Genomic DNA, 14,819 nt, shown 5'->3' on the forward strand with positions numbered 1-14,819 from the left:
ATCATGTGACTGAGACTCCACCAGTGCTCTGCGAGTGGAACTGCAGATGTTTCACTCTGCAGCTGTAATGACATGTGGATTGACATCATACTGAGGCTCAAGCTGCTCCTGCGCTTTGTTGAGACGCCAACATATGCTTAAACACACAAATCATTTGCCATATATTAATGAGGTGATCAGCGGACCCTGTAGTGTAATAACTTGGAGCAAAAGTGCTAAAAAAGACGACAGATAATTGTGGTTTGTGGGTTTTCTTTTCTCCTTTCAACACAATTCTTCTTGTCTTCACTGTTCTAAGAATACAGCTGCTAACAATATCTAAGAAATGATTTTGACTGGTTTTCCCACTCATTTCCCTGAGGGGGGGTGTGCAGCTTTGTTGTCCAGAAGACGGAGAACGGTCCTCCCGACCTATCGGATGATTAAGTCTGTTTGTCAAGACTCTTGTTTTTTTTCCCCCAGATTGGATAGTGACATCATTGAGGTCATAGTTCGGTGCTGCAGATCCAGCTCATTTTCTGTTGACTTCACTCAGCAGCTCCATCTCACTTTAGAGAAGTCTCTGCTGTGGTCCTGGCAGAGCTTCAAGCTTTGTTACGCAGATGGAAATAATCTGTCTCTCCCTAACTCCCATTGTCCTTTTGCTTTCTGTGGAAGTTAAATTCAATCTGGGTTTAGCCTCCCATCTCTTTCCAAAACTGTGATCTTTGGAGCAGTGTCATTTTTACTCCAAAATATTGTTATTTTATGTTTTTGCAGGCTCAAACTAAAGGGAAGTAGTAGAAATAAAGTGGATCCAGCTACGATTTAGATCATAAAACTAAGAACCTACAGCCTTCTGATGAGCTGGCAGTTGTTAGATGTTAGCTTTGGATAGCAAGATGAAACGTTCCTTCAGCCCTGCCATGTCCACAGTTGGATATTTGATTTTCAAATGTGAAAAACTAAACGTATTTAATGAATCATTCAATATCAGATACCAACACACTTGGAAAACATGAAACCTACCTTTTTTTGATTACAAAAAGACTTTGATCTTTCAAGTTTGACTCTTCATACGTTGTTCATCCTCCTCCTATTCTTCTTTGTGTGGCAGCAGAACAACAAGGTTCGGAGGTTTGCTTTTGAGCTGAAGATGCAGGATAAGAGCACCTACCTGCTGGCCTCAGACAGTGAAGGAGAGATGGAGGATTGGATCAACACACTCAACAAGATCTTGCACAGCAGCTTTGAGATTGCCATGCAGGAGAAGAGGAACGGAGACATTCACGATGGTGTGTGTTCGTCTGTCGGTCCATATTTTTCCAGCCCCCAAAGAAACACAAATATGAAATGGAATATTATTTTGTCAAAATATTATCCAAGTCCATGATGAGAAATGATTTATGCAGACTAAAATATATCAGACAAAAGCAGCTTTTGTGTGGTCACGCTGGCAAAAATATGTGAATAATATAAGTGTTTTGCTTCTTAAAGTTATGGGTAAGAGTCCAGACAACAAGGTCTCTACTGTGCTTGCTGTTTTCAATTTGTAGAGCTGCAACAATCATCCACTTAATTGATAAGTTAATCAACAGAAAGATAATTTGCAACTATTTTCTTAATCAATTCATTTTTTTCATTTGAGTTTTTAAGAAAAATTGTTAAGTTCCAGCTTCTTAATGACAATTTTGAAGATTTTCATTTGAATAAATGTCAGTTAAGTCCCTATCTATCGCCACAGGTGGCAACACAATTGTGATTCGAGCAAATGTGCCACTGATGAAAGTGCTGCAATATTTCGATTTCTTTGTAATATTACGAACTGGGTGTCTGTGGCAACATCCTAGAAAAAAAATGCTGTATTACAGTTTTTCTCTATTGTACAGACGCATCAACTGGAACTATGCACACAAATCTGAAAAGATAAAGCTCATGTATCAAGAAAAAGACTCCAGACTGCTAAACTCTAGTACAATTCTATTGTTTTATCTCAAATAGAAATTCTAAATCAACCAGAATTTCGGATTGACACTTTAGATTTGACTGTTTTTCTTAGTCTTCTGATTGTTAACTGAATATCTTTAGGCTTTGGACTGTTGTTCAGACAAAACAAGACATTTAAGGACGTCAGCCTGGGGTTTGGGAAATTGTGTTGGACAGTTTTCACAAATATTTTATAGGTGAAACAATACATCATGAAAATTCTTAACAGGATAATCTTAAATGAAAATAATTTGTTTTAGTTGTATAAACCATCTTCACCTTTTAATGAATGCAGTTGATTAGAATAGCTACCATTGTAATATTTTTTAAACTAAGCACTAAGATGAAAAATACCTTCAGTTCTATCTAAAATAATTATCACCCACACATGAAGATCCAGTAAATCCACTCATCATTATCAGTTTTTGTACTCTGGGGTACTGTATGTACCTGAGGATCATTCACACCATCATCCTCTCAATGCTCTACTTCTTCCTGGCGCTGTAGTGTAGCGTAGGGATATGATACCAGACCACCCAGGCCTTTAATACTCCCCTCCTGTCTCATTGGAGGCTTAAGCCACGGAGGAAAGAGTTTGAATGCCTCTGCACAAAATGCTCCACTAATCTTCCCTAACTCCTCAGGTTTTATTAATCACGCTGTGCATGAGAGGAAAAAACACGATTCTTCTTGAGGAGAACTCTGAGCTTTAATAAATATGCCATTAAGACCTGCTGTATCTTCATCTCAATCCTACTAATTCCTGTACAGTTAAAATGACTGTTTACTGATCTTTGACATGTCAGTAAGCGATTAAGGGTGTTTAACAATGCGGGGGGGGTTTGTTTATGCTCAACTATCTGTGGCCTGCATCCAATGATTTCTTCCATTTCCCTCTAGATGATGATCTTGGAAAGTCCGACAGTTCCTCAGGCAGCATGGACAGCTTTCAGGTAGGTCATACTTTCATTGAAGTTATAAGGAAGAGGGCCTCTTTAGCCACAAACATGTGGCTTGGATTTAGATTTAAGAGATGCTGCTTACACACCTAATTTCTCAGTCATTCATTTGTTTTTGTGGATCTGATTTGACATTAAACACAGACCTCTTGTCATTGCGTTTCATCCCAAAAAACAACACTGCAAATATGCAGTAGTGGAAAAAGCTGACTCTTGCTTTGGCATAATGACACATGCATCAAGAGTATTAAAGATTTGTTTAGGATAGAAACATTTTTTAAATGATTTACTGACTGATGACTTACAGGCAGCAGACGTTTTTTTTTTTTTTTTTTCAGCTTCTCATGCTGTTACATTGCTGAGTGGCACGCAATAACAAGGCCATATGTGCATGGAAACTGGTTGTATCAGTTAACGGGGAAACAGTTTGACAGGTTACAGTGTGCTGCACTGAAGTGAATGCTTGTACCACCTGATAAAACCAACTGACTGGAAATCTCCCAGACGATGTTTCTCATGTTTCAGACGGTATGTGGCTTGAATTTCGAAAATGCCTTTCCCCTCCTCAGAGCGCACGAGATATCGAGTCTAGGATGAGGAACGAGACCAGATTGAAGTTGTTCACGCTGGACCCTGACACACAGGTAATTAAATGTAAAGCTCATTTTAGTTCACTTATTTCCATGCGGTAATGAGGTCACACCCAACACTTCCTAATGAAATGTGCTAACTTCCATCGTGCTGTCTTCAGAAACTAGATTTCTCAGGAATAGAGCCGGATGTGAAGCAGTTTGAGGAGAAGTTTGGCAAGCGTGTCCTGGTGAACTGCAATGACCTCTCGTTCAACCTGCAAAGCTGCGTGGCCGAGAACGAGGAGGGACCAACCACAAACGTAAGACACACGAGGCCCTAAATAACTGAAATATCATTATCCAGCTGACTGAAGACAGATGAGATGTTTTTGTAGAGCGGCCGGATTGACTCCCGTCATTATTCGAGCTGCTGAAGGACTCTTGTTGGCATAGCAACTAGGCACCAGGCGCAGTCATGGCGAGCAATCTGTATAATGGAGCCTGATGTCCTGCTGTCCCTCCGAACAGAAACTGTCTTAAAGAGTCAGTTAACAAGACTCCACACTGACATGACATGCACACACACTTTGAATCGTGTTCAACCAGCTCTCTCTGTTGGTGCATCTTTAAGTACTGTAAGATGACATTTATCTTTGTGAATATGTAGGTTTTTTTTGTTTTTATATTTATTTTCATTGAGATGACTTAATTTTAGTACCGTATTTTCCGCACTATAAAGCGCACCGGATTATAAGGCGCACCTTCAATGAATGGCCTATTTTAGAACTGTTTTTATATATAGGGCGCACCGGATTATAAGGCGCATAGAATAGAATAGCGTCGTAAACGTGTCTCTTGAAAGGTGCCATTTTGGGGTCTTTATACACACAAGTGATGTTGGACTAGGAGTAAGCACAGTACCGGTGTTTACCGCGGTGCGGCTTTGTAGTTTACCAGTCGTACTGAAACATTTTGACAGAGCACCGTGTACAACCAGTATGGATCAACCAATTAACCAATTGATCCATATATAAGGCGCTCCGGATTACAAGGCGCACTGTCGTTTTTTGAGAAAATTAAAGGCTTTTAAGTGCGCCTTATAGTGCGGAAAATACGGTAGTTGTATCTGTATTTTTTTATTTTGTTTAAAGTGTCCTTATTTTGCACTGTGCACGTTGCCTGTAGTGTTGTTAATTATTTAGGATCGCTGAATAAGAGGGTTGAGTGATGCATTACATTTGCTGTCAGAGTCCTGCTGAAGCGCCCATTTAAGTGGACTCTTTACCCCAGTCCCGAAAGTAGTTGTAATGTAGTAATTATCTAGTTAACAACAGTTTGGTTGCCTGATTATGCAGACTGGTTTGCGAAATGCACAAGTTGAAACCATCCTCAGCATCATCTGTCCAATGCAGAATTGTTACAGTACTGACCTTCTTCTCCAGGTGGAGCCATTTTATGTCACCCTGTCACTGTTCGACATCCAGAGCGGCAGGAAGATCTCCTCTGACTTCCACGTGGACTTAAACCACCTCTCTGTAAGGGGCATGGTGCCCAGTAACACCAGTCAGTATATGAACGGGGGAGGGGACACCCACCCAGAGGGGCAACGATTGGTCCATGGAGTGCCCGAGGCAGCCATGCAGTATCCAAGACAGGTAAAAATACAGAAAAGCATACCTCAAAAGAAAATGACATTGGTAAGAAAACAAATAAGACTACAGCCATGCCAGTGTCTCTGTGAAGCTGTACTGTTCACAGTGGTGCTTTGAGCTAAGTGCTAACGTCAGCATGCTAACAACGATGCAAACATGCTGATGTTTAGCTGGTATAATGTTTACCATGTGTACCATCTTTTTTTGCTAATCAGCTCTAAACACAGAGTTAAGCTGAGGCTGATGAGAATGTTTTCAGCGGAATTAGTTTTGCAGGTATTTGGTCGTAGACATGATGATGGCGTTAGAGGAAAAGTCAGGGGATCACCAAAGCTATTACGATGCATCCTGAGGGGGGTATGAATGTCTGTGTTTGCTCAACAACTCCCCCGTTCAAATGTGTATCTTGTTTCATATTCAGATCTATCATTTCAGATGTCAAATACATGTTTAACATTGAGAAAATTCTAACGTTTTCACCGTCTCCACAGGGAGTGTTCTCGGTAACATGCCCCCATCCAGATATCTTCCTGGTGGCTCGCATAGAGAAGGTGCTTCAGGGGGGAATCAACCACTGTGCCGAGCCCTACATGAAGAGTTCAGACTCCACCAAGGTACTGACCCACCCGTGAACCTTCATCGTCCTCTGCACGAGGCAGCACGTTCCCCCGGACTCAGCAGATTCCACCAGATTATTCCACATTATGCACAGATAATCGTCCTTGTTTTCAAGCGCCGACCAGTTGCTCAACACAAGCATTGACTTTGGCTGTACAAATGCAGTTGTGCGATGAAGCTCAACTCACACTGTGTTCCTGTTTTACACTAGGTGGCACAGAAGGTCCTGAAAAATGCCAAGCTGGCATGTTGCCGGTTAGGCCAGTACAGGATGCCTTTTGCCTGGGCAGCAAGGTACTTTATCTTTTTTAATAATGAAGATTTTTAAGTGTCTGTTCTGTCTTCTGTCCGCTTCAACAATATAAACATTTGCTCCTTTCTCTGTTTTTTATCAGTGTAAATCTTTTTTAGGATGTCACCTTGGGTTTAATAGATTAATTAATAGATTAGTCAATTATGGAAATAATTGGGAGATGCAGCCCTAGACTGTAAATAGTCTTTCCTTTGTCAAATGAAACATTATCATCCAAGTATTTTAGCTCATTCAAACAGTTCATACATGTGCGTTCAGGATAATAGAAATGTTCCTGACTCTTCTTTTACTTCTTGCAGGCCGTTGTTTAAAGACGCTTCAGGGACGCTTGACAAAAGTGCTCGTTTCTCAGCTCTGTACAGACAGGACAACAACAAGCTATCCAATGACGATATGCTCAAACTGCTCGCCGATTTCAGAAAGTTAGTAAATCTTCTATGAGTGCTCTGTATTATCCATTGTCTGAGTAGTCTTGCAGATGTTCTGGAAAGGCAAATGTGGAAAATATGTTCCTATAGGTTGTACTGGAAAAGGCTGGTCAGTTTTAAAAATAAGATGTTTGCTCACATATGAATGTGGTGTGTGTGTGTGTGTGTGTATATACCATTTCTAGATGATAGCTACGGCTTGACTGTAATTTATTTCCCTTTCCCCAGGCCAGAGAAGATGGCCAAGCTGCCTGTAATCCTAGGAAACCTTGATGTTACCATTGACAATGTAGCCCCCGACTTGACAAGTAAGGCCTCTAAATTTGCTCTGTGCAGCCAACGTGAGAGATGAAAGCTGCTCAGAGCAGAGTGTTTATTTGGTCTCCCTCCCTCCTGCTTCTGTATATAGATTGTGTTACCTCATCCTACATTCCTGTGAAGCAGTTTGATGTCAGTGAGAAGACCAACGTCTTCTTTGAAGTGGAGGAGTTTGTGCCGTGCATAGCCAAATGTTCTCAGCCTTTCACCATCTACAACAATCACCTCTATGTCTACCCGAAGCACTTGAAATACGACAGCCAAAAGTCATTCACAAAGGTATCTCAAACTTTTATTGCGCAGTGTTACTACCCTAAATTAAATTATCGTGGTCTGAAGCTACGGCACTTTTTTCTCATGGTTTGGCTAACTGGGTTAATTTGACTCCTTGTCTGCCCTCAGGCTAGAAACATAGCTGTCTGCATTGAGTTCAAGGACTCGGATGAAGAAGAGGCAGTTTCACTAAAGGTAAACTCAAATCTTTCCTGGAAGTGCTTCCAAATCCCCAAAGGAAAGCCCCTCCCGTCACAAGAGCCCACTAACTATTGCTGTCATTCCACAGTGCATCTATGGCCGACCTGGAGGACCCTTGTTTACCAAAAATGCCTTTGCTGCAGTGTTACATCACCAGCACAACCCCGAATTCTACGATGAGGTAAGACGCACTGCATCAAATGTCTTTAAAGGTGAGTCAAGACAATCAATGACTGTGTTTTTATTTGTGCTCTTATTCCTTAGTTTAAGATTGAGCTGCCAACCCAGCTCCACGAGAAACACCATCTGCTCTTCACCTTCCACCACGTCAGCTGTGACAGCAACAGCAAGGCCAGCACCAAAAGGAGAGACCTGGTTGAGACTCAAGGTGACACTGATTCACAATCACATAACTAAAAGATATATGTATTTTGTATATTCTTACTGGCTTGAAGCATCCGGCTCTTAGCTGACTGTCTTTGCCTCTTTCTCTGCTCTCAGTGGGTTACGCCTGGCTCCCCCTGCTGAAAGATGGCCGGGTGACCATGAATGAGAGTCAGATCCCTGTGGCTGCCAACCTGCCTGCTGGATACCTCAACTGTCAGGAGGGAGCCGGCAAGGTAGATTGCATCCCCACATTGTTAAACTCTGAGTAGATGAAGCCAAGCCATCACTGCTTCAGTGCTGTCCTCTCTTTCTCAATCTTTAGTGCAAAGCTGTTTTAAATGAATATGTAAATAAACATCAAGCCAAAAGCCACAACCCACAATATGAAAACTTGACTTTTAATGGGATATGAAAGTCTGCAACAAAAGGGCATATTTATAAACATCATGACTTGGATTTCCTGCAGAATGGTTACTGAATTATTGAGACTTATTATTGCTTTTTCTCTGTATTACAGCATTCTGTCCCTGAAGTCAAATGGGTGGATGGAGGCAAGCCGATATTTAAGGTGTCCACTCACCTCGTTTCCACTGTCTACACTCAGGTTTGTTTTTGTTTTAACAAACTGTTAGTACTAGTTATAGTGCTGATTCATCTGCAACCCTTTTCTTTCTTCTTTTTTTTGTCAAATCTGAAGTTGCGATGTGGTTTCATTAAAACTCAGCTTTGTGGAATGAACTTCTGTAGCCTGACCTTCTTTGTGTCTCTCATAGGATCAACATTTGCACAATTTCTTTCATCACTGTCAGAGCAGCGCACCTGCACCCCAGGTGTCCGGAGGACAACTTGTTAAATACCTGAAGGTAAAACAATGAGTATAAAATCAAGGGATTCACTACAGATACTGACTTTAATACATGCCAAGTAATGTTACAAAATGCTTTTTGTTCAATTCATTTGTTAAGATTATATGTAAGTAACATTTTTCTAATTCACATTCATTTTTATTATTATATATTAAATATATATATATATATCCTAAAAAATTATATATGTTTTCCTTCATATTGTTTATTTCTAACAAGAATGTGTAGACATTGTCTTTATTGTCGATTAACTAATTGGCTAGTAATGGCTGTACGTACACTGAGTCATATTTGAACCATAATACACAATGTTGACATACAGTCTATATTTCAGTCATTGCATATACTGTATATATAAAGGATTGGGATTCAAGTCTGAACAGAATTAAATGAGATCCTTATTTTTGGATACCTGAAGGTATTTGTCAGACATGTTTTCGTGTCTGTAACTTCTCTGTATTATCTTGCAAGCTAACCGGAGCTCATACTCACCGTGGAACCGCAGACAGTCACGCTTGGCTAGAGCTGAATCACAGGGATGTGATCAATGCTGGGCGCTGTGCTGTAGCTTTCCAACAGTGCATTCTTCTGGACAGTTTGTGAAGAGCTATTTCGATTGACATTCATACAGGGTTTAGTTGTTCCTTACCTGGAACGATTAGGCCGATACCAGTAAATTTGTCAAATATCAACCTCTTGTTGGCTTGATACTTTTTCCACTCTTTTCTTTGGTTCTGTTTCACTTTTTCCATCAATCACTCTTATTCCAGTTCATGGGAATCTCAGTTCACTCTTCCCCAGGCAGACATTGACAACGAGAGCAACACTTGGTCCAATGCATCTCTTGGGTTCTAATGTAAACACAGCAGTGAACACGAACAATAGCCAGAGGGTCAAACAGCAGCTCGGCCATGTTGACTGGCAGCTCGCCAAATTACTTGGCAGGGTGTTAGTTTCCTGTACAGGGCAAAATGTACCAGTACCTACACTCTGCCATGTTCCAGCCAATTTAAGCATAAGTTGTGGGTGATTTGCACAGTGTTTTTTCCTCCAACATGTATTTGGAGGAAATTGGTAGGCTTCTGTGCTCTTTGCTTGTTTGAGTAACGAAAGAAGGTGATGTCTCTGTTTTCCACATGTATTCTCCTCATTATACATGTAGGGCCATGCAGTCAACTGCTACATAAACAAATGTCTGTGATGTTTTACCTTCAGAGTCTGCATGCCATGGAGAGCCATGTGATGATCAAGTTCCTGCCCACCACACTGAATCAGCTGTTTAGGGTGCTAACCAGTGCCACCCAAGAGGACGTGGCAGTCAACGTCACCAGGCAGGTTTCCTCTGGACGATCCCTGACTTTAGCTTAAAATTCAAGTAATGTCATGTAAATGATGATAAACAAGTTTACATAGAATTGGAAATATTACATTTTCAGCATTTATGTATAAAAGAGAACTCGGTAGAAAAAAAATGATGATTTGCATGATTTTTTATTTTTTTATTTATACGACATACCTGTCATTAGGACTTTCTGGCATGCAAGAACTGTGTGGGAATAATTTAAAACAAACACAATGTAAATAACTGTTAATAAAAGATGCCTCCTCCGACATGCTTTCCCTTTTCCATTGTTTCCTTTTAGAGTCATGATTCACATTGTTGCACAGTGCCACGAGGAGGGTTTGGAGCACCACCTGAGATCCTATGTGAAGGTAAAATTCACAAGCCACATGAAACAACTCAATATCTATATTATTTTGTGCCTGTACTCATAGTTCTCTCTGCATGTGTCTGGTACAGTTTGTATTCAAGACTGAGCCACAAACGTCCGCCACCACCCGATCAGTGCATGAGGAGCTGGCTAAAGCCATGACTGCTATCTTGAAGCCTTCCACAGACTTCCTCACGAGTAACAAGCTCCTCAAGGTGATATAGTTGTACTTTTTTTAAAGGATTACACGGTGTATGATTATAACTGCCATGAATTTCCACTTTATTGTTCTCTGATTGATGTTTGTCTGCCCTGCAGTACTCCTGGTATTTCTTTGAAGCCTTAGTCAAGTCCATGGCTCAGTACTTGATTGAGAGCTGTAAAGTGAAGGTAAGTCTGCCGCAACATTTGTGTTTGACTCAGGAGTGCTTTTTACCAGCTTAGGCTCCTCGCTGTGGTTGCAACATGCCAGGTCTTGTGGACAGCCGCAGCACCACAGTCAAAGTAGGATGTATCCACAGTCTGTCCCACACTGCTCTGCAGTTTAATTGGCTGCATTTGTTCATACCCCATAAGCAACCACATCCCTGTGTTTAACCTCCAAGTAAACGCTCCACAAGAGTGGGTCACGCCACTCTAGAAGCTGTTTCAGTTAAAGTACAAGGCTGGGGATATGCTATATTTTTGCTATTGTCACCAAATCGCGCAAAAAGACCAAAACCAACAATATGTAATGAAGGAACATGGTCCACATGCAACAGTGTGGCTCGCTGATGTGTTTTTGTGGCACAGAAGAATAAGCTATATGAGGCTTTGGTTATAAAAACAATGTTATTCATGCATGTAGATTTTGGTCTTTTCATGGGATATTTTTTCATCATGAAACTAATTAAGAATATCATCTTTAACCCTTTTAAACTGCGGTGTGTTATTCTGTGTAATAACATTTGTATGAACATCCGTGCTGCGTCCTACAGCTGTCCAGGAATCAGCGCTTCTCAGCATCCTTCCATCACACTGTGGAGACGCTGGTCAACATGATGATGCCACACATCACTCAGAAATATAAAGACAACCTAGATGCTGCCAGGAATGCCAACCACAGTCTGGCGGTCTTCATCAAGGTCAGGAGCCACAGTTACTGTCATGGTGTTTGAGAGCACCGTCTGTATTCAAGTATACACTTAAGACTTATTTTCTTTTCCCCATCCTTCTGTAGCGCTGTTTCAACCTGATGGACAGAGGCTTTATGTTCAAGCAGATCAACAACTACATCAACTGTTTTATGCCTGGAGACTCAAAGGTGCATGATAAAAACAGTAGAAGCATTTATACAAACAAATAGTGTCCTGATGGAGGATATCAGGCTGTGCTCCAAGTATGTTTTTGACGAGTGTTGTGTTTGAGTGTTGTATTTAAGCTGCTGCTCTGCTTTCTGTCATTTCCTAATGCAGACGCTGTTTGAGTTCAGGTTTGAGTTCCTACGTGTCGTGTGTTACCACGAGCACTATGTCCCCTTAAACCTGCCCATGCCATTTGGAAAGGGAAGAATACTGAGATTTCAAGGTGAGGAGATCATCAACTTTATCTCTCGATCAAGTACCAAGCCTTATTGTAGTGTAATTAAAATAGGCTTTCTGTTAATGTAGCAGTCTTTTTTTTATTCTACAGAAAGCACTTTTTTCGTGTTCCTCAATTAGCTTTATTATCTCCAAATCATGCGGTGGAGTCGTGTGATAATCTAGTAGGTAGGTGGCAAGGGTGTGCTGCTTGCATGTCATCCCAAGAGCAGACTTTGATCTAATCATTCAACCGTGACCAGAATGGGTAAAATGATTTGCTCCAAATTCTGAACTCAATCGGTTATATTCCTCTATTGCTGCATCCTGGTCGATGTAGCATGATTGTATATCTATCTTTTTGAAGACACTGTACATACAGATTATACTGTTTTATTATTTGCGGTGGTATGCGAGTATAGAAGCTGAGATTGGCTCTTTGTGCAGATGTGGGTGATTATGTGTGCAAGTCGTTTTTTTTTTTCTGTCTTGAAGTGGTTTGGGATTTATGACTATAATTCCAAAAGACACGTTATCTACTGTCATTTCTAAAGAATCGGATCCTTTTAATGATTGCATGCTAAAAGAAAATGCAGGTTTTAAAAAGATTAAAGTAGTTAAAACATTGTGTTTAACTTGATTACAGCCATTTAGAGGAGTCTTTGTGCAATTTGGTATTGCTGTGAACAGCTTTTTTAAATTTAACTTTTATTTTACCAGATTTTTCTCATTGCGATTTCTTTTTTTTCGAGGGAGTCCTGAAAGCTCAATCATAAGCTTTAATCCTGTTTGTCTGTTTCAACAATGATCACTGTTGTCTGTTGTGGAGCAGCCGCTCAGTCACACAGCCTGCATCAATACCAATCATAAACAACAAAAAACATAAATGCCAAGCTTTTCTGTTTGAAGTCAACAACAATAATTTGTCAGCGAGGGAGATTTCCAAGCTTTAACGGCGTCAACAATCTGTATTCTGTCCAAGCTTTCCTGTTTTCTTGTTGTTAATTTAATTGTGTGTGATTGATATTGAATAACAATGTACTCTCATTGTGTGTGACTTCATCTCTATTCACATCCTTCACTCACTTCTCTGTCAGCCAATCCTAATTTCTTCATCCTCTTCTTCCTCCACTCAGACCTCCAGATGGATTATTCACTGACGGATGACTTCTGCAAGAACCACTTCCTGGTTGGACTGCTGCTCAGGGAGGTCAGTGCAGCTCTGCAGGAGTTCAGGGAGATTCGTCAGATAGCCATCCATGTGCTGAAGAATCTGATGATAAAGCACACATTTGATGACCGCTACACCTCCAAAGTAAGCAGTGCCCTCTTACCTCCATCTCTTTCATTTCCACTTCACTTCAGTGTCGGACGTGTGTGATCTTGAGACACTCTTTGAGATGATTTATGTGTTTTCAGAGCCAGCAGGCCAGGTTGGCCACCCTGTACTTTCCCTTGTTTGGTCTCCTCCAAGAGAACGTCAACAGGCTGAATGTGAAGGAAGTCTCCCCATTCACCAACAACCACTCCAACAATGTAAGGGAGCCACCTAGTGGCGTCTTTTTAATATTCTATCTACCTTTCATTCACAAGATAAATGAAGAGAGACATGAAAACATCATGCAATCCTACCTCCTGACATCCATACCCAAACCCAAACAAATATAAAATACACAAAGAGAAGGAAAAACATTGTCTTAACATAAAACGTGAAAAATATAGAGCCATACATATATTCATTTGTTTTCTAGCTGCAACATATATAATTTAGTTAAAATGTTTTCAGCCAAGACTTAAACCTAGTGGTTTTCCTTACGTACGTACCTCATATAGTATGTGAGTCTGTGTCCATTATACTGTTGTTTTTCCTCAGAATGGAAGAGAAGATTCACTTCATACCAACGTATTGATGACACCTCCCAGATCCAGCACCTTTCTGGACACCAGCTTGCACAAAGATGTTTTTGGAGTCATCTCTGGCACCTGTGAGTGGACAGACGATGCTGGGAAATGGAAAACATGTATAACATTTGGGTTTTACATTAATATAAAACTGCTCCTTTTTGTTTTTGGCAGCTTCACCTCACACGTCGTCAACCCCCAACATCAACTCTGTGCGCCACGCAGACTCCCGCGGCTCACTCATCAGCACTGATTCTGGCAACAGCCTGTCCGAGAAGCACAACGACAAGGGCAACTCTCTGGACAAGGTACATTGCAGAAATTGCCGCAAGATGCCCGTAAAGTAATTTCATACAACGTGTCAGATATCAAATTTAGGCTTCCTGTGACATGCATTTTTAGTGTGCCCCCGGACATATCAGAGATCCCTTGTTGTGACAAAAGCACCTCAGAAAGTCACCCCTTGTTAACTTGTCCCATTAACTTCCCCACCTTATGTGTGCGGCTGTCCGCGGCAGACGGAGAAGTTTGTATGGAGACACTCTGTCAATGTCCTGCGCTACTTTACGGAGACTGAGGAGTCCATGCTCTCCGTGCGCACCAAGCGTGTCACCATGGACTTCTCCCTACTCTCTGTCCCCTGTGTGCCAGAGAGCGCCCTGCAGCCCAGCATTTCACTTCAAGTACAAAGCGCCCCTCATCCTCCTCCCTAGGAGTGTCCCATCTGGGAATGTTAGTGTGTGTGTGGGAGTTTCCTAGTGTCCTAAACCCTAAGCCCTTTCTTTGCCAGATGATTCTAAGGCTTTGACCTGTTTGTACTCTAGGGTAAAGCAGAGCTGCTGTACCACAGGGCCTCAAGGGGTTTGTCTCTGCTCTTTTTCCAGATGTTTAGAAGCATGCACGCTTAAGGGATTTTGTCACTTTTGAGTTCCTCTCATGTGTGCTGTGTCATTTTTGCTTTCACTGATAGACAGCCTCAAGCTAAATTTAAGTCCATCAAACACTAATTATTTGATTTTCACTATCTGTGCTGTGTTTCATTTTCTGTTGAAGCTCTTTGTGGTAGCTTTTATCACAATGTGTGTAACAGCATA

The 14,819-nt window shown here is 41.2% G+C and overlaps 1 protein-coding gene across 1 annotated transcript in view; it reads left to right on the top strand.

Annotated features, from left to right (window-relative positions):
- LOC142967706 (dedicator of cytokinesis protein 9) overlaps positions 1-14,819 on the top strand; it is a 71,531-nt gene that overhangs the window by 44,173 nt on the left and 12,539 nt on the right. Inside the window, exons 8-34 of the mRNA XM_076107202.1 lie at positions 1,100-1,274; positions 2,866-2,918; positions 3,494-3,568; positions 3,676-3,816; positions 4,939-5,151; positions 5,640-5,762; positions 5,978-6,060; positions 6,379-6,501; positions 6,736-6,815; positions 6,917-7,104; positions 7,228-7,293; positions 7,388-7,480; positions 7,564-7,687; positions 7,801-7,919; positions 8,204-8,290; positions 8,460-8,549; positions 9,768-9,883; positions 10,196-10,265; positions 10,354-10,479; positions 10,583-10,654; positions 11,242-11,388; positions 11,484-11,567; positions 11,719-11,830; positions 12,960-13,138; positions 13,243-13,359; positions 13,697-13,808; positions 13,900-14,033. Coding sequence (XP_075963317.1) covers positions 1,100-1,274; positions 2,866-2,918; positions 3,494-3,568; positions 3,676-3,816; positions 4,939-5,151; positions 5,640-5,762; positions 5,978-6,060; positions 6,379-6,501; positions 6,736-6,815; positions 6,917-7,104; positions 7,228-7,293; positions 7,388-7,480; positions 7,564-7,687; positions 7,801-7,919; positions 8,204-8,290; positions 8,460-8,549; positions 9,768-9,883; positions 10,196-10,265; positions 10,354-10,479; positions 10,583-10,654; positions 11,242-11,388; positions 11,484-11,567; positions 11,719-11,830; positions 12,960-13,138; positions 13,243-13,359; positions 13,697-13,808; positions 13,900-14,033 — 3,102 coding nt within the window. The remainder of the gene's footprint in view (positions 1-1,099; positions 1,275-2,865; positions 2,919-3,493; positions 3,569-3,675; positions 3,817-4,938; positions 5,152-5,639; positions 5,763-5,977; positions 6,061-6,378; positions 6,502-6,735; positions 6,816-6,916; positions 7,105-7,227; positions 7,294-7,387; positions 7,481-7,563; positions 7,688-7,800; positions 7,920-8,203; positions 8,291-8,459; positions 8,550-9,767; positions 9,884-10,195; positions 10,266-10,353; positions 10,480-10,582; positions 10,655-11,241; positions 11,389-11,483; positions 11,568-11,718; positions 11,831-12,959; positions 13,139-13,242; positions 13,360-13,696; positions 13,809-13,899; positions 14,034-14,819) is intronic.

This window comes from Anarhichas minor, unplaced genomic scaffold, assembly GCF_050575085.1.
Source record: "Anarhichas minor isolate MPS153535 unplaced genomic scaffold, ASM5057508v1 ptg000004l, whole genome shotgun sequence".
Classification (NCBI taxonomy): domain Eukaryota; kingdom Metazoa; phylum Chordata; class Actinopteri; order Perciformes; family Anarhichadidae; genus Anarhichas; species Anarhichas minor.